A 19,188-nucleotide genomic window follows, 5' to 3' on the forward strand; every position below is an offset into this window, starting at 1 on the left:
ACACACACACACACACACACACACACACACACACACACACACACACAGACACACACACACACATGCAATGCTAAAACCTTAAAAACACTCCTTACTATCATCAAAATATTTTTCGTGTATTCTTGTTGTTGCACGTTTTCAATTTTCTATCCCCTCGCATCGATTGTTTTTCGTCCCTGAAGCTCTGCCCCTTTCCACTCGTTTTCCATTCTCATCCTCTGTCGGACAAGAGAGACCTATTGGCATTAGTTGGACGTTGAACAGTGGATTAAGTGGGTAACACGCCTTTCGGTGGATTTCGAGTTGTAATCGCCGGTGTGCAGGTTGTGAGATAGAGACAGACTGATAGACAGATAAAAATAGATAGAACTTAATATCCCCATCTCATCAAGACCTCCCTCCTCTCCTCTGTCACATCCCCCTGCTTTCTTTACGTTGTGTTTGATGCCTCGTCTCTTCTTCTCACTGCCACACCTTTTTGGGAGCGCTGTTTGACAGCGTTACCCTCTCTAGACTGTACGTTTTTAGCCTGTATATCCTTGGACACCTACCTGTGGTGAAAAAATTTCGCCCAGTAGCGTATAGGCCTCACATCAGCCACTTTAGTCTCCTTCCTCCTTCTCTCTTATGGACTGACAAGGGGGCTTGATAAACACCTCTTTCTTTGATTGTTCTGAGAGTGGGATGTCGACTTGAAGGAATATGAAAGACCACTCGTTTTGCTCTGTCTTTGCTTTTGTGTCTCAACTCTGCTCCTCTGTAAAACATCTCCACTACAGTCTATAAATTATGTGTTACAGAAAAGAGTTAATTAGGTGAGTAGTGAATTAATACAGCACCCACTTCTTCTCTGCAACTGAGTGTATGCAAATGCATGGACAGCTGGTGTGTGCACTGAACGTGTGTGTGCGTGTGTGTACAAGAGTACAGCTAATCTAGCGTGCATGAGTGTGTGTGTGTGTGTGTGTGTGTGTGTGTGTGTGTCCATTTGAATGTCTGCATGAGACTGATGGCAATGTATTGTGCATGAACTTTAATCAGCAGGTTCTCTGCAAAGAGTGCTTTTTATATTTTCCACCACATTTGCTTGTGCTGCTAAACCTTTCTTCACCCTGCTGTGACTAATTGGTTGTTTATCAGACCATGCCTTTGATCTTTATCCATTTTCTATATATATATATATATTATATCTAATGATTTCACGCATTATCACGTCTCTCAACAGCACTTTTGAGCAACAGAGACTTCTCACTCGAGGGCGATTTCTTAATAGCAGCAGGAACCATTTAAAGATTCTCCGTTACTTTGGTTAAATCTCGCCTCGTCAGCTTACATCAGTTGACTCACTCAATTAGTCCAGTGCTGTGTGCAGGTGCATGCGTTTACATGCGTTCCTTTTAGCCCTCTTCCTCTCCTTATTCTGCATTGTAGTTGGTTGAGCTTTGTCAACCAATGCTTTGTGGCTACCCTCCTCCTCCTCTTCCTCTTCCTCTTCTTCCTCTTCCTCTTCCTCTTCTTCCTCCTCCTCCTCCTCCTCCTCCTCCATTACGTTTCTTCTCGTCTCCTGATCGATGGATCTGCAACCGATCTCCAAACATGACTAGATCTCTGGGAATGAATCACAGATCTCATGTGCCTCACACACAAGCTTTACTGGATCCGGCTCTTCAGCATGACCTTAATGAGCACACAGCACACATATAGATGACGAACGAGACGGTGGATAGGTGATCCAATGCTGTTCTAGCTTTATCTACAACCAGAAGTCTTACTCGGTTAATAAACAAGCTAATCGGCTAAATAGCGAATGAATAATGGCATAATTACTAAAGATGATTAGACAGAATGACAACAAACTTTGAATTGTTTACACGTAAAAAGCAAATCCTCATGATGTGATTTCAATCAGTCAGGGGCTGACTTTCAGAACACAAAATACTCAAACGTCCTAAGGCATTTGCGCCATTTAGCTGTCACTTAATATTTAAAAGTATGCAAACAAAACATAACAAGGGTCCTATGGCTGCTTCCTCCTTACATATTCTCCATGAACAGAGTGCAGAGTGGGTCCCTGCCCTCAAAGTTTCAAGTTGATTTCTAAGTACAAACAGTCTAAATGATTTAGGACATCTTTAAAAAATAGCAGTGGGACGTTGCCTCGCTGCGAGCGCACAGTAGCAGTTAAAATATAAAGTCTTAAAAGGGCACGCTCACCTCTTGGGTTTCAGGCTAATGAAGGATTTATGTTGAAAAGAGGAGTCGTTAAGATACTCAGCAAATCAAGAACTCACAAGTTGGCTGATTTCACATCATAACGGTTGCGTCCTTAAAGCAAATGAAACGAAAAATATGAAGAAGCTTAATTTGACACACACTGTGGCATTTTGATAAAGTAAGGAAGTAAGACACACACACACACACACACTTTAAAACCTTTGCTTCAGTAAAAAAATATGACTCTCTGGAATAACTGGCACCAAACAACAGTATTCAACATTTTGAAAAGCTGTTGATTCATCAAGCTAGCGAGGGAACTACACAAACAAACAAGCCGTACTCAGATGTTTTCTGCTAAGGTTTATTTATGGAAATACTGTATTATTCCGCATGACTCAAGCTATCAGTGTCATGTTAATACGACTGTGAGACTCAGAGATAATTAGACTTTGAAGGAGTCAGAGAGAAAGATGGATTTTAGTAAATAAAATTTGTTGAATGAATAATTCATCGCACTGCCAGACGGGATTAAAATTCTACACATGCAGATATCCTCTGACAATTTTCCTTAGGCTAAATAGTGTATACCTACTGTACATATCCGACTTCCTCAGATAAACACACACACACACACACACACACACACACACACACACAGACAGACGCATCCCTATGAGCATGTACACATTAAAATGACAACTCCCTTGATCTGTCAAAGACTAAAAAGAGACATTAGGCTGAACATACGTAACTGTGGGTGCAACTAATACTTATTTCCAGTAATGATTAATGTGATGATTTTGTCTATTTATGAATTCATTGTTTGGTTTAGAAAATATCATAAAGTAGAGAAAAATACCTCTCACGCTATCCCAGAGTCCAAGATGATGTCTTAAAATGTCGTCTTTTGTCCGACCAAGAGTCCAATCTTGGTTCAATCTACTTTTAGACGAATAAACAGAGAATTGTAAAAAAGAAAAATTAAATAATCAATTATCAGAGTAGTTGCTGATTCATTTTTCTGCCAGTTGACTAATTGAATAATTGTCTCACCATTTCAGCTCCATTAGAGATTACAGTGCCAGACCAAAGTTATGAGTTATCTAATTCTACTTCCTTCCTTTCTTAAACTGTGAAATCCATTGAAGCTTTAATAGCAGAACATCTCAAGTAAATAATCACAAATGCTACTTTTTTTTTTACCCTCAATCTGCTTTTTCACATTGGATTAAAGCAGGGGTTCATAAACCTTTCTTTTATCCCAGGGTCCCAAAACGGTTTGTGAGACACAGAATGACCCTAATTACCACCCTCTGCATTAGCCTACTACCCATAAAGGCACAGATATTGAGCTAAGTACACATTTAAACAGCTCGCATGTCAAACCTTGTGAGATGATTAACTCCAAAACACTTTTGGGGAATAAGTGTCCCAGTAACAAATAATGGAACCGGTGCAAGAGAGGGTCTGATTTTAAAATCTGTGAATGAATAAATAAAATCAAAAAAATAATATGGATAAAATCCATCACAGTGCATGTGGTTTTATTTGCAGGGATCAAATAAACAGCCAATAAGCCATAAAGCAGGTGAATTGCAACAAGTGCCCCGATAAAACCAGAGATAATAAAGGGATTCATGATATGAACAGTAAAAAAATCTCACTTTGAATCAGGCCCCATATAGTTTATGAAACACAGGATTAAAGCACGGATAAAACAAAAGCGCTGTGAGATTCTTCTATGGATAAAATAGCACCCTAATATTATCAGACAACAATGTTCAACACAGCAGCCTGACTGAGTTAAGCCTTGACCTCAGAGCCAATTGACTTGTGTACCAAGTGGCATTCGGCCTTCACCAACCACACACCCATCCACTGTCGTTCTCTGACATCTGACTCTGTCCTTCTCGTCTTCTCCCCTTCAGACTGAGAGAGAGGAGAGCGCAGAGCGGGCCGGAAAACTGATCACCATGAGCGGCTAAAGCAAAGCGAAGGCAAGCAAAGCCAAAAGAAGAAGAAGAAGAAGAAGGAAGGGAGGGAGGGAAAAAGAAGAGGAGGAGTACGTGCACACCCACTGCTGCTCATCACCTCATCTCCACGGCAACTGTGTTCGCACGCTCGCAGACTTCTGGGAGGAGACCTTGGCGTGCTGCATCGGGGGAAAGAGAATCGGATGGAAAGGGACGAATGAAGGAGCGTCCCTTCATCACTGCCCATCTGTTATCTTTTTAGTTTATTTTATTGAGTTCACACTGACATTTTTAGTTGATGGTCAACTTTTAAAGTATTCTAAGATCTGAGTCAAAAGCACATTACAACAGCAGATTCCTCTTTTTTGGCCTCTTTATGTGTAAAAATCATTGTTTCTAAGCAATTAAGTGTCCGATTACACTCCAAAAACAGTCACCTTCACCCTGATAAAGCCCCAGCATCGCCCACCTCCACCCTCACTCAACCCAAGAACCTCTCGCCCTGCAAGACCCCCCCCCACCTCAGTCTTCCGTGCGTGACTTCATCTGTCTACCATCCCTTTATCCGAGGCTATGAGAGGAGGAGTCGAATCCCAGATCACTCCATCATGCCAGTTCTGAAGAGCAGAGAGGAGATCCGGGCTGGCAATGTTCAAGGTAGGCCAGTGACTCCAGCTCTTGGATTGCATTTGTTTGGCTGTGATCATTTTCCTGAAACTTTTTCCCCTCCCAAAATCCACTCACTGCTTTGTTTGCCGAGGTCAATTTCAGCAGAACTTTTGCGTCAAACTTCGTGTTTTAAAAAATGTCCTAACCTGGGCTAATACAGACAAGTTTTTTTGATTATTCACCCAATGTAGTCTTTAAAACGTAAAAAATTGTGAAAAATGCCTGTCGCAGTTGGAGAGTCCAGGGCGACGTCTTCAAATTGCTTGTTGGGGAATCGGTGGCATTTCTGCTTGATAATAGATTATTAAAACTGCAAATTATTTTTCTAAAAATTGATGAATCGATTAAGCAATTCAGCTCGAGTCCTAACTATACCCTAGAATATAAAATATTCAAAGTATCCAACAGTTATGTCCGTTAATTCAACCCTAATTAAACCGCAGAAATTGACTCACTCGAGATAATTACTGGTCAAATTAAACATCAGAGGAGCTGGAAATAATTGAAACACATCTCCAGATGTTTCACGTTGGATATCAGGTCATACACTATTTAGTAATTTGTGAAGACACCTGGCGCCTCTTGAGATAATAGCCTTAAGGATCTGCCTCATGGTTTGTTTTGGTAAAGTTTAGGCAATGACTGGGCTTTATATAAAGAAAGACAATATAGATATTAACGCTCTGAAGCCCAAGCACGGGACGTTTTTTGCTCCTGTCACGTTTCATCTCTGTGGCCTTGATTTCCACAATAAGTCCTGCACCTCTATGGAAACAGCACAACCATGGCTAGAAATATAGAGAGAACTCAAAATGTGCAGCATAACACAGTTACAATACCATAAACCATAAAAAAACGCAAGTTGAATTTCTTTGATAATTTAGTATCATAATATATTTTGAATATATTTATTCACATTTTTACATCCTCTACTTCCAGCCTCTCCTTAATGCACTGTGCTCGCTAGTTGTGCTTAGAAATGCAGAATTTTATATTTTTACCAGGATCTGGTTACTTCAAATGGTTTATTTGGATTTCAAATGAGACGTGTAGAATAAAATGTTGCTGATGAAATATCACAATTTTAGGTGGCTTTTTCTGACTGAAGCGTTCCTCACGCATGATGTGTTCAAGGACCGTCTGAAAGATGAAAATCTGACGATAATGGCGGTTTTCACAGCTTCCGGCTATGATAAACAGTGTATTGACGATTGTTTAAAGAAAACAGGCCTTTTCATCAGGTTAAAAGGTTAGAAGGAGTTCACTGGGCTACAAAATTTCGTCACAGTGGCCCTACACATTACTTTATAGTCGTATATTCTAGAAATTGGCTCTAAACCAGGATCTGTATGGGAATGATTTTTAGTTATTGAGTTTGACAATTAAAGCCACAGTAAAGTGCACAAAGCTGTCTGTTTCAGTGTAAGTGGAGAAGCTTTTGGGAACTCTTGATTTTGAGCAAGACAAACAGAGGACAGGATAGAGAAGGATGAAGAACATTCATACTGCAAAAGAAGAAAGGACAAAGGGCCTTTTTTTCTACCCGCTGCGCTTTGCGAGGTAGCCCAGCGTTGAGATAACGGATGACAAGGCGCCGGCTTCAAAAAGCCCGTCACAACGACGCGCTGGTGCAGCTCCACAAGGGGGAACAGGCCTAGACAATAGTAACCGTGTAAAGAATGGCGAAGCTGGAGCCCATCTATATTGCTGAGCTTGTGCTCCTTTCAGCAGCCGCTCAGGAGTTTGACTGATAAAAAAAAGGCACATTCACTGTAGAAGTTGCCGGGGTGGGTAAAGATAATGGAAAGACTTGTCCAACGTGACAAACGAGTACAAAGAGAGGAGATGTAAAGTAACATCAGCTCAAAAGGCGACATTCAGGTGTGAGAATGAACTTTTAGACCGGTTAACAGTCATTTTCATTGTGTGAGGTTCATTGAGTGTGTGTGAAGATCTGTTGCAACTCAAAATCCCACGTTCTGTCACAGTGTCCTGCTGCCGCTGATGGAGCAGGTCCAGGATCCGTCTCTCGGGGGCATCGCTGATTAGATTCCTGGCTGGATTGAGTTGATGCTCGCAAATCTAAAGCGGCGCTCACCGACTCACAGGATCAGATGTGGCTCTCTAGTCATGACGCGCCTCTGTTGTCGGAGCGTGACTTGGAGGAGGCGTGTCACAGCTGGCGATGTCCCTCCTTCACAAACACAGCAGCTTGAACAGCGAGCACACCTGCCGCACAGACACTGCGCCCCACACGTCTCCAAAGTTGGGTATTGGCTGACACTGCAGGCTTGAAATGGCTGCATGTAATCTGTGTTTCTAGGGCAGATTTTCCATCTCAAAAAAGAAAAAAAGGAGTGTAGGGAGAGAGCATGACAGAGCAAAGGGTTAAGGCGTGGCAGACAGAAAAAAGAGACAGACAGGCGAAGATCCAGGCGCAGGCGGTAAATCCAGAGGGAGCTCCACTGACAGTGGATGAAGGAAGCAGCTTTGTAGACAGATGTAGCTCCGAGGCCCTGGGAGGGGAGTGCTGTGGCAGCGTCGTGATGCTGCATGTTTTTTTGGAGAGTGGGTTGGGTAGAGGGGGGATTACTGGATCCTGAGCGTGGGCTCTCTTGTCCGTAAACCGCGAACAGAGTGGCGGCGGTGAAGTGCCACGAATATCTATATAATAATAATCGAGACGCCAGCGCCGGGACTCACAGACAGCCGGCTGACTCAGTTTTGGATGCAAAGCCTCATGCGACCGGTTTAACAAATGTTGATTGAGTCGTTGAAGGATTACAGGTGCTGAGCAGCCTGGTGCTGTTTATTGTTTACTCAGAGCCAGAGAGAGAGAGAGGGGGGGAGGGGGGGAGAGAAGCGCAAAGTAGTTACACAATGTCTCAGAAAAGCCTCAATCATACATGCATTTTCAGATTTTTTTAGCAAATGATTCACAGCACGATCTGAAAAAAAGGGAATATTACATTAACTCAGCTGTAGCTAAAACGATGTAATCTAAAGTAGCTATTCTCGACTACCCACTGGTGGTTGGCAGAGCGCCATCTAGTGGGCCGCAGAGTCACTGCCAGATGGTCCGAAAAAAACAACAACTATTAAATGGTAATTCAAACTAAGCATGATTTCAACTAAAGCTGACATTGTCATATTTACAGCCCAGTTTAGGTGGTCCTCAGAATTTCTTTATCAATGCGATGTGGACCTTAAGTTACAAGAGGTTAAGAACACCTGCTCTCAGGCGTTGGATCAACCAATCAGCTTGCTTGACATGCAGATGTGTGAAAAACGATTGCCCTAGTTTATTGAGTGCAACATGGGCATGCAAGAGGTCACATGGACAGTTCATTTTGCGAAACGCGCCCATAGCTAGAATACAAGACACGGCCTGTTGCACTTATACTTTACATTGTGAATTTTGAATTCTAACAGATGGTTACAGATGTAATGTGAATTTCCATCTAAGTATAAATGGTAGTTTAAAAAAAAACCCAAAACAGTCCAGACTGAGTTTAATAACCTGCAAACCGAGTATAGCTGCCATTCCATTTTTCTGTCGGAGACAGAAGCTCAAGATGTCTGTTCTACCGCTCCTCTTCCATACCTAGTCATGTGTGACTGTGAGAGAAGGAGGAAGAGCTAAGAATAGAGAAAAGGGGGCCCAGCGCTGTGATGCCGCCTCTACCCACGTTGCTCATCTTCTCGGTGTGCCGTTCTGTTGCCGAAGTCAGCAGGCGTTCAACCGGTCTGCGTTGATATCTTGTTTGTGCGGTCTCCGCTTAAACTGGACACAATGCAAACGTGGAACGACTGCCACATAAGTCACTAATGCAGAAACGAAGCTATCGAATGGCGATCTGCCATTCACCCTGCATGTTCGCTAATAACACGATCAGAATGTCTGGGTCTGGCACATGCAGACATCTGATCAGAAACCGTCACACTTTTTCATGTCATGCCAAAAGGAGACCTTTTGAAGCTCTTCCGCTGACAGACAGGGAAGAAAGATGTTCTATAATACTTCAGACGGAGGGAAGAGACCGATAGAACAAAAAGACAAGATCTACCTGCTGGGAAAAGGGTGGAGGTGCGGAGGTTAGACGAACTGATGGAGGGGTTTGACAGCTGAATGAGATATTTGATGACACTGTTCTCACATCAGGACTCGAAAGAAATCTTTGATTCGAGAGGATGATGAGATGATGATTATGTTTTCAAAGAGCGAGAGGGAACTGTTGAAAGAAAGAAGGAGAACAAAACATATTTAGAAGAAGTAATGGGTGTGTAGTGCTACTGATCAACAGAGGCTTTAAAGAGCTTTAAAGAGGAGGACATCTTGACAGGTTCAGATCTTGTTGGCAAAGTAATTCATTTTTGTAAACAGCAATACAGTGATACTACCTGTTGGAAATAAGAGTAAATTTACTGTTTTTATTTCCATCTTTTGTAAAGGAACCATTAGAAAAACTCTAGTGTTAAAATCGGATTGGGTCTTGTTGATTTTCCACTACCTTTTTTGCAGCTGACCCGTTCCAGCTGTCCATGAATCTGTCTCCATTTGACCCTCAGTGGGGGCAACTTGTCAATTAATCAGCAGTGACTTGAGACTTAGGGGTGGGTTTGGAAAGCAGACGTCTGCCGAGCTGAGGAGCCCCTCCAGGTATAGACTCCAACAAGAAGGAACAACACACGCTCAGTGGGGAAGAACTGCTGTTCTTTCTAATGAAGCAGAGGAGCAGGTGATCAGTGAGACAGCGGCTGAAAGCTAGAGCAAAGCTCTCAGGGGGGTCAATTGTAAGGTGAGGAAAGAGAAAAAGAGGACGTGTAACCATCCGTCTGGGGCTTTGTTGCCACATTTAGGCCTAAGTGAAGGGCGGTGTGCAGGCTTATATTACTGAGATTTATTTGTGTCGGTTTCAGTGTGTTTGGATCTTGAAATAAATGTTGCAGCTTTCTGTTGGATGTAGAGCTGAGATGATCAGAAAATTCATAATTTAAGTCATTTTTCAAGCGTAAGTGTCCAGTAACACCTAGTTCATGCTTCTCTGTTTTCATATCCTTGTAAATGGAATATCTTTGAGTTTTGGACTGTTTGTCAAACCGAAGTTTAACCAAATATTGAATATGTCACATCGAAAACTATTTTCTGACTTTTAGACTGTAATGTCCGAAATCGAGAAAAAACCCCACCAGATCAATCAATAATGACAAGAATCATTTGTTGGAGCTTTTGTCTGATTTGAATTTAGTTGTCAGTGTAGTGTGAAGTTTATATGAAGAATATATGCATATTAGGCTGCAATATAATTTTAACCTGACCTGCAATATCTAATGCAACCCAAATACAACAGCTCATGAATTCTACCCTTACAGTGACAATGGCTGTGTCTGAAATCATTCACTCATTCACTGCTCCCTATCTAGTAGACTATGTATTGAGCTCATAAGAAGAAGAAAACACTTCCAGACACTACTCGGGTTGTTTTTTCTGTGCCGTGAATTACGTAATCTCTATCGCACAATGAAAACATGCCAGATCAACGTCGACTGGTGGACCATCCATAATACGTACCAACATGAATTTTTGCAATCAATACATATAGTAATCTTTTTTTGTTGAGTTTCCTCTTGACTAATATCTTAGTGAATTTAAGTTCCTGGTATTTATACAGTGTATATCTCTAGGGCTTTTATTGTGAAAGTAAGAATAGAAGGAGAGAGAAATGGAAGGCTCTGCTGTTGCCAATATGGGGGCGATAAGTGTGTTTTTCCAAATTATTAAACACAAAGTACTTTGTGGCCGTTTGTTACGCTCTGCTCACAATAAACAGATCATTTTCGCGCCTCAACTCATGGATTTGTCTCAATCACGCTGCTCTCTCTCCTCTCGTCCATCTGCCATTTCCCCCTCAGCGCAATGCATGATGGTACATAATAGTGCTCGGTTAGTGACCGGCGGAGGCAAACTCACTATATATAGTGGGCTGTATTTGCAGTGGTGTTGAGCTGGACTGTTTCTTTTGCACAACCACATTTATACACAACTGATTAACATTAGGTGAGCTCCTTGTTGTTGAATGAGATTGTTGCTAAAAGTAGCAAGTCGAGGATGTAATCAGTTATTCATCTCTGGTTATCAGCCACAAATCTTAAGGTTGTATAAGCTCCTTTAGAGGAGGCGGTTTGTAGCGTATATCAGTAGATCCACTCAGATGTGAATGAAAATCAGAGCCTGATTCACTGTGCGTATAATCCAGTGAGGTTGTGAAGATAATGAATGAGATGCTCAGCGATTTCATCAGCTAATTATCTGAGAGACTTGATGAAGAGTAGAGAACCAGAAACAGATGCTCTTTAGACACGTTGGTCCTGTCCAGCTGATGAACTCCATGAATGCTCAATTTAGTGTATTTGATTGCATTTGGTTTATAGACTTGAATGTTAAATGAGCAATGAGTATGTGAATTAAACAAGTAATAAGTAAATAAAGTACTTATGTAAAAAGGAATTGGTTGACATATAAAGTATACTAGTGTATACTAGTGTAAGACCGAAATCTTTTTAAACTTTTCATTTCAGAAATCAGCACTCGTCACATGCTCAAGATCACTAATAGCGTGACTGAACACATTTTCTGTTTCTGTTCTAAGACATCAAGCCGTGCACACAATGGGGTGATAAAGTGGAATATAAATAGAGAGGTGTGGTAGTTGTTAATAATGAATGCTCAGCTGGTAACATTACTCGTCACACCTTTTAAACAGCCACGCTATATTATAATGGTGCCTTGTATTCTTGGCTCGCCCAATGGAGAAGAGAGTGCACAACCAGGTCCTGCAAGGAACATCGTGTAGCTGCCTGTCAGATTCAGAGTTCAACGATTGGAATATATAACACCGCAGATATGGCCTGAAAGCCAGGTTATGTTGGTCACCATGTCTTCTATACATAATGATACATAGTGTAAGACATTGATGCACAAATTGAAAACAGACCTGGCACAAAATCACAAAAATGCCTCATTTGTATGTCCTTTTGTTTTTCTTTTTTCATGCACACTCTGCAGGACACAAAATAGCGGACAGAGCACATTTTAAGAACAGGAAAATAGCATCATAATGTCACCCTACATGTGATAATGTCTTTATTCACCCCTGAGAACTGGGCTCCAAGTCTGAGCAGATATTTTCTGGATGTCGTTTGGTCGGTGACCACCAGAAAAAAAGGCTTTGTCATGTCATAGGATCAAATAAATAAAAGAAATCATATAAATTCAACAAAATGACACGGCCTGGCACAGAGGACCCGCTTGCAGGCAGTGCAGCTACAGGTGCAGAGCAGTAAGGACGTCTTGCGGGGGACTACAGAGGTCTCGGGCCGGTGTGAGGCCTCGGGTGATTAATAAAACAAAGTGATTAGCAGGTCTTTCAATACAACTACTCCCACGAGTCCAAGGCGCCGTGGGCGTGCTATCGAAAAACCTCAAGAGAGCTGGAGCTGCTCAGATTCTGCCACCGGTAAAGCAGAAGACACCAAATTGGCTTAGAATGAGGATAGAAAACTCCAGTATCATGTTTCCAGTGAGAATACACATTAATGGCTGAGGGCTGATAGAAGGAGAGCATGGGGCCGACTCTTCATAGAGCGCTCTGCTTCAGATATAACGGGGTAACATAACGCATCGGGCTTATTGTGATACCCTTTAGAAAAGAAAAACAAAACAAACAGGCATGAGACCTCGTGACATATTGTACGCGAGACATCGGTCTATAATGCACTGGGCAGTGGTGGTCCAGGCTGTAAAAGACCCTCATATTGCTGCAGTTGTGGGGGGGGCACGTCACTTTGCTGCTAAATGAAGTCCAGAGCAGGAGAGACGTAACCTCAGTGGAATAAATGGCTTCAATGAGGTAATGAAGACCCCTGAGGATGAATGGCTCGAGCCTCAATCAGGCGTTTTCTTCATCCCAGTCCCTCTGAGTGGCGTGTTCAGTTGTGTGTATTTGCGTGTGCATGTATTTTACTGGTGTGTGTGCATGTGCGCTGGCGGTTTTGTGTGTGCGTGCGCCCTCTGTCTCGGTCAGTTTATTTGCCTCTGATGAAGAGACCATATAATGTTATTTAGAGAGCTGAGGCCGACTCAGTAAGACAGCAGAGATCCATAGTGCGTCTCATTATAAGTGCAATTAGCAGAGAGAGGATTCTTGACCACACTAAAGTGCACTTAATACACCCAAGACTCTCTTCAATAAACTAGTGGTTTTTTTTCTCCTCTGCCATTCTGGCCCTTCAAGATGGCAGCGAGGTGACGGATTATTCAATAGAGAACACTGTATTAGAAGATTACTCAAAGACTCCAATAATACTCTCCCGGTACACACTGTTGGGTATTTGTTCTATCTTATATTACCCTGACTATGTTTTCTTTTGCCTGCTCTGCTTTGCTGCTAATACCATAACAGTATCTCCATCTTTCTCTCTTTTTTTTCCTCGGCCTCTCTCATCCCACCGTGTAACTAAATTCAAAATATTTAAGCGTCCAATAGAATCAGCTTCACCACAAGACCAAAACAAAAGTAAAAGCCTGGTAAAACGTATTCCTCTGTTCCATAGACTTCTATTTTAGTTACAAAAAACCCGAGTTAAAACCGTGTTAAGCCACACTGTTGCAGTTGGTGACGCGGTCCCTCGCTATGATGAGAATGGGAGTTTATTTCTAGTCCATCTCAAAATAACCGTCCTGCTGCCGTTAATACTAACAAGGCCACCAAATGTGTGTTAATCCACAGCTGAAAATAGTCCCCAACAAATGCTGTACTGGTTGAGTAACGTTTGCTAAAAAGGAGCCGATGTGCTTTGGGGAATTCACTACTTTTAAATAATTTTTGGAAATAAAACGAAATACTCATGAGCCTGCCTTTTTTTCAAGATTTATTCCCTCAGTTGGAACAAATGGACTTGGTGACCGTTTAGCGCAAGTTTTGCCGGAATGCCACGCAACATCATCTCATGGAAGATAAAATAATTGCAGCCATGATAACTTTCTTGAGTTGTAAAATTCTCTCTAGGAGTATTATGAATCACTGCGGAGTGTTTCGGCACTGACAAGCCTTTGACAGTCAAGGATGTGTTACTCAAATCTGTCTGTCTGGATCATATTTCAGAGCTGTTTTTGGACTAAACGCTTTATCTTTTCATTGGATTTGTTGATATTAAGAAGAATGTGTATTAGAATATAGAATAACACCACTTGCATCACTCAAACACGATCGCGTGTACAACAGCAACATAGTACATTTTTATTCAATTCTGACTATGACAGCAGAGTAGACAGAAACTCACAGTGACAGTGGACGTTGTGAGAGTGAATTGAATAATTACAGAGGATGTAAATAGAACTTCCACCACCCCTGCAGGGGAGTCATTTTGAGCTGCATGATGTCTGATTACCTGAGCACAATGTCACACAGCTCCGACAGGCTGAACGTCATTCATCAAAAACATCACCAGCAGTCTTTTGGTGCAGGTTATTTCAGAATTAGGACAGTTGGATGTGCACTCTCAGGCAGTATTTCGATTGAACAAAAAGCAGTGAGGGCTTCACTCTCTTTTCGTCAAAGCTACAGATAGAACAGAATGTTTTGCATGAACCCAGACGATGCTGTCTTTGGAAAAATTGACAAAATGTTAATCTAAAGGATAAGGTCCCCTGCATCACAATTTTAACAACAGTTACTTACTGTGTTTTCAAGGCCTCTCTGGACACTGAGATGTGTGAGACAGTTGCTGATTTGCTGCTGTGTTAGTTTAGGTGAGGTGTGTTGTTTTTAAAAAGGGCTCTTTAGCTGGACAGATGTTGAATATAAAGACCACATACCACAGAGCGCTGCAGCGATGATGTCTTATCAGAAGTTAGCATCACACTGGTTCCCTCGACAAAAAGCCAATGGGATCTCCCTGTTGAATTTTGGATTATTGCAGAAAATAAGCTCTGTGGCAAACACAAGTTTATGATACTTACAACTTCTTTTCAGCAAGATAATCTTAGAACAATGAACATTACTTTTGTGATTTTTAAAAGCTTGATTGCAATCAGCAGAAGTAAAAAGCTCATGTTAGGATGACCAGCCACTTGTTAGCAACCACCTTTTTAAAGATGCGTAAAAGCTTCAAAATTTAAGAGTGATATTTACTGAGATATCTTTTAATCATAGAACAGAATGTTCAAATCTGTTAAGCTTGCGTTAACCACAGAGCTTATTTAAAAAACCCATTGTTTTAAAGGGCACCGTAAGTGTAAAAACGCTGACTCATTTCCTGTTTTTTGGACTCATTTCTGCAGGATTCTGTTACACACAAGGATTATGCTAAATCCAATGCTAACGCCAGACAATGCCCTTATTTTGTCACTTGTTTACTCTTTTTAAGGAACAGTGTGTAGCATTTATGGGGATCTATTGCCAGAAATGGAATACGATTTAGTTAAGTATGTTTTCTTCAGTGTATAATCACCTGAAAATAGGAATCGTGTTTTTGTTACCTCAAAATGAGTTGTTTATATCTACCTACGGAGCGGGTCCTCTTCAGAAATCCGGCCGCCATGTTTCTACAGTAGCCTAGAATGGACAAACCAAACACTGGCTCTAGTTAGGGCCACCGTAGTTCTCTTACCTGCCTGATACATGGGTGCAATTTCAGTTGGTTGCACACTGCAACCCTCACCGCTAGATGTCTCCAAATCCTGCACACTGCCCTTTTCAATAAAGAACAGAAGTAGTTGGAGTCTTATACCCACCAAGCCTTTGGCATAGGAAACACTTTAGATGGATGTGTTGGAAAAGCAGTCTCTAGTTAGTGAAATAAAGTACGTTTTTCAATAATTGATGATATATTTGAGTTAAAACAGTTAACACAAATCTCATAATATTGTCACCTGCTGTGGCGTCTCTTCAGGGGATATCTAGACCTTTAAATTAAATGAAAACTCAACTCTTAAAGACTTTTATTTTTACAGTTGTCAAGCCTCATCGTGTGCATGTATTATAACTACAGTAGTGCCTTCTTACAGATTATGAAAGCGCACTAGTACGATTTATTTTTTATTTATAAATCATGTCTGATGTAGTGTGTGCCTCTGAGATGACAACAGGGCCGCTCTCACCTGTAACTGACCACCCACCGGATGTAAATGGTCTCCTATGCCTGTCAGCTTATGTTATCCACAATGCCTCTCAAACGCTATACAGCGCAGCCCACCACATCAAGTCTCCGGGGATGTAGTAGAGCCTGATAATGATGGCCTACGTGTGTTTTAAATAGTGTGGCAGATCCACTTTTATTTTGTCTCTCTCCGGCTGCTGCTTTCCGAGCCTCTGCAGTAGGCCTACAAAAACTGTAGTCTGTAATCCCCCCCCCCCCCACGGCAATATTCGGGGAAAAAACCCATCTAACCGTTAAAAGTCCAAGCATGTTCACCATCACCGCGGAGGACGAGTTGATGGAAAGGCACGTGGCTCGATTGATCGACGCGGAATGTTTTATCGGCAGATTGGAAGTCTACCAGTGTGAGCGCGTGCATGTGACGCGTCTCAAGCAGCTCTGGTTATTCTATTGGTGGCTCGTGCCATTTGGCGGCCTTCTGTGATCAATGCTCTTTGTAAATGTTAAGTGGGATATGACTGACATGATCGGGCTCAACTCAGAGCCCGCTGTATGCACAATAACCGGATTGTGTGTGTGTGTGTGTGTGTGTGTGTGTGTGTGTTTGCGCATGTAAGTGCCCTCTCATAGACAACTGGGAAAACAGGAGCCATATATACGCATCAGGAGGCCTCAGATGTCTGACCCAAACGGTGCTTAACCTTACCCTAAAAACCATCTGCACGGCCTGCTCGGTGTTCACGCATGTGTGTCATTTCACCGGCGGTTAGTCACGTTGGCGGTAAATTACTGGGATACAAGCAATGCACACATGTGGGTGTTTTGTGTGGCCGTTCAGGGCCACTCATCCATGTTTTCTCCGGTGCCGCACATGTTATTGTAATTGCTGTGTGAGTGCTGTAATAGGCACACCGGAGAGCATATAAATTCATGTGTCAACTTAAACGGTTTACTTTTGTTCTATTGTGCGGCGAGTATATGATCCACTCTTGACACCCTCCATTTGAACGTTTGTAATTGGGGGCTGTTAATGACGGTGGAGATGTGGATGCGATAGCCGCTCCCGATCAGACAGTTTGCAGCCTCGGATGCTCCCTCCATGCTGTTATTTTGGTTTATTTGCCTGTAGCCCTTCTCGGGGATTCATTTTTAATGCGAGGTACACTAAAATGCGGAGCAGCGGATCATCTCTATCTGCAGGAGTGCATTAACTTAGCCAGTGTGTGGGTGTGTGTGTGTGTGTGTGTGTGTGTGCGTGCGTCTGTGCTATTCATTTCGTGTTTACTTGCGTTTTATTTTATGGAGTGATGAAAGTAAATTGTGTATTATTAGGAGAGGGCATGCGCTGCATGTAGTGTGCTGCAAGAATTACTGCGCGTTGTGTGTGTATCTTCCTGTCCATCAGGGTGTTGTATGGAGGCATATTTGAATTGTTACTATGGAAACCGAGCACTGCCGTTGTACAGAAACACATATCCAAATGGGCCTCTGTCTCACCCTCCTCCCTCGTTCGCTGTCACACTTCTTGCATTATTTTAAAAAGATTCTTCTCTAATAGTTTCCCCCGGTGTCTCCTCTCTGTAGATTCACCAGCCCTTTAGCAGAATATCCTTCCTTTTTTTTTCTTCCCTCAACACACTGTGTATTGGGATCATTTCCTTCTTCATTGCTTAGTTTTCCTGCTCCCTCCTTGAGATTTCCTTGACCTCCTCCCCACCCTTGACTCTTCTTTTAGCGTCCTGTGCTAATCATGGCCTCTTTTCATCTTTCTGTCGTCAGCCGTGTTGCACTTCCACACCTCCCTCCCTCCCTCCTCTGGGTTTCTTATTGCTGTTCCTTCCTCCACCTCCATCTCTTTTGTGTATGTCTCTATTTATTCTCTCCCTCGCCCCACTTCTCTCTCCTCTTCTCTCTGCTGCCTTCCTCCCACTCGTTTCCTCCTCCTCCTCTCTCTCTCTCTCTCTCTCTCTCTCTCTCTCTCTCTCTCTCTCTCGAAAATTCAGCTAGTTTACAATTAGTACGTGCACCTGCAATTGAGCCTGACAAACCTCTGGTAATTAGACCTTTCAGAAAAACGTTTTTTATTTTGAGTGTGTGGAGATCAAACTCACTGCTCGGGCCTCTTCTCCCTCTGCTCGCCCTGTTGCACACATTACTCCTCGCTCTCTGCCGCTGTTTTTCTACCTCTTTCAGATTTCAGTTCTCACAACTTCTCTCTTCTTTGTTTTCTTTGGAGCTAGCTTTTCCCTCTGCCCTTCGTTTATCCCTCTCCTAAAGTGCTCCTCCGTGCTTCATTGATAATATGAGCATGAACATATACTAAATTAAGATTCCACGTCTTTATCTATCTGGAAAATATGCCCAAATTTGTCCCCCCCCCCCATACACGCGCACGCATACACGCATTTTCACATCAGGCTATGACTAATTGTGTTTCCCCTGCCTGCCACCTCCCTCTGCTTACATGTTTCACTCCGCCTCTCCCTTTTTTCCCTCCATCATTTCTCCTCTGAACTCTACTCCACCGTCCGCTAATAAAGGGGCAGTAGATAATAGCAATAATAGCAAATAATAGGTCTGCAGTTGACTTCAAACAGCGAAAGGGATCTCAGAGCGTTGGAGGGAGCAACGGAACGAAAACAAGTTTGGAGGTTAAAGAGGAGAAAAGCAATGAAAGGAGTGTGGGAGGGAGAGAGGGGGAGAGACAAAAAGGAGAGAGAGAGAGAGAATCAGTCGAGCCCGGTCTGAGTATGTAATGGTCACTTAGCCTGGCGGCTAGTCCATGAAGCTGTGAGGCTGTCAATCTGTCAAAATGCACCCAGTGCTGTCCTGACGCTCTCAAAACACACACACACGCACGCACGCACACACACACACACACACACACACACACACTCTATCTCTTTCCTGCTCTGTCTTTGATGTGTGCCACAGGGTTCCTGCAAGGAAGTCACGGCCCAGTGTAATGGATGTGGCGTTGTCACTGCTGCATGAGAGCTTACATAGAGCTTCTGAGCTCTCTCAGTGTGAGGTTTGATACCCAGCTATATGGGTCACTTGGTTTGTCAATAAGGGGTTGTCAGTGTCATCATATTAACATGAAGCAAACAGCGAGAACATTTTTTTTCAAAGCTGGTGAAACATGATCTACCCAATGTCACCCACATAT

At 42.6% G+C, this 19,188-nt stretch overlaps 1 protein-coding gene across 8 annotated transcripts in view; it reads left to right on the plus strand.

The window, feature by feature from the left end:
* The window catches only part of grin2bb (glutamate receptor, ionotropic, N-methyl D-aspartate 2B, genome duplicate b), an 86,275-nt gene that overhangs the window by 1,351 nt on the left and 65,736 nt on the right, over nt 1–19,188 (plus strand). For 5 of the 8 annotated variants that reach the window (XM_031872043.1, XM_031872044.1, XM_031872047.1 and 2 more), the window contains exon 2: nt 4,146–4,847. In XM_031872043.1, the coding sequence (XP_031727903.1) occupies nt 4,839–4,847 (9 nt within the window). In that variant the 5' untranslated portion in view covers nt 4,146–4,838. Of the gene's footprint in view, nt 1–800; nt 816–4,145; nt 4,848–19,188 lie in introns of all 8 variants that reach the window. The other 3 variants (XM_031872041.1, XM_031872045.1, XM_031872046.1) reach the window with 1 other exon arrangement.

The sequence above is a fragment of the Anarrhichthys ocellatus genome, unplaced genomic scaffold (assembly GCF_004355925.1).
Source record: "Anarrhichthys ocellatus isolate YVR2014 unplaced genomic scaffold, GSC_Weel_1.0 scaffold61, whole genome shotgun sequence".
NCBI classification, from domain to species: Eukaryota; Metazoa; Chordata; class Actinopteri; order Perciformes; family Anarhichadidae; genus Anarrhichthys; species Anarrhichthys ocellatus.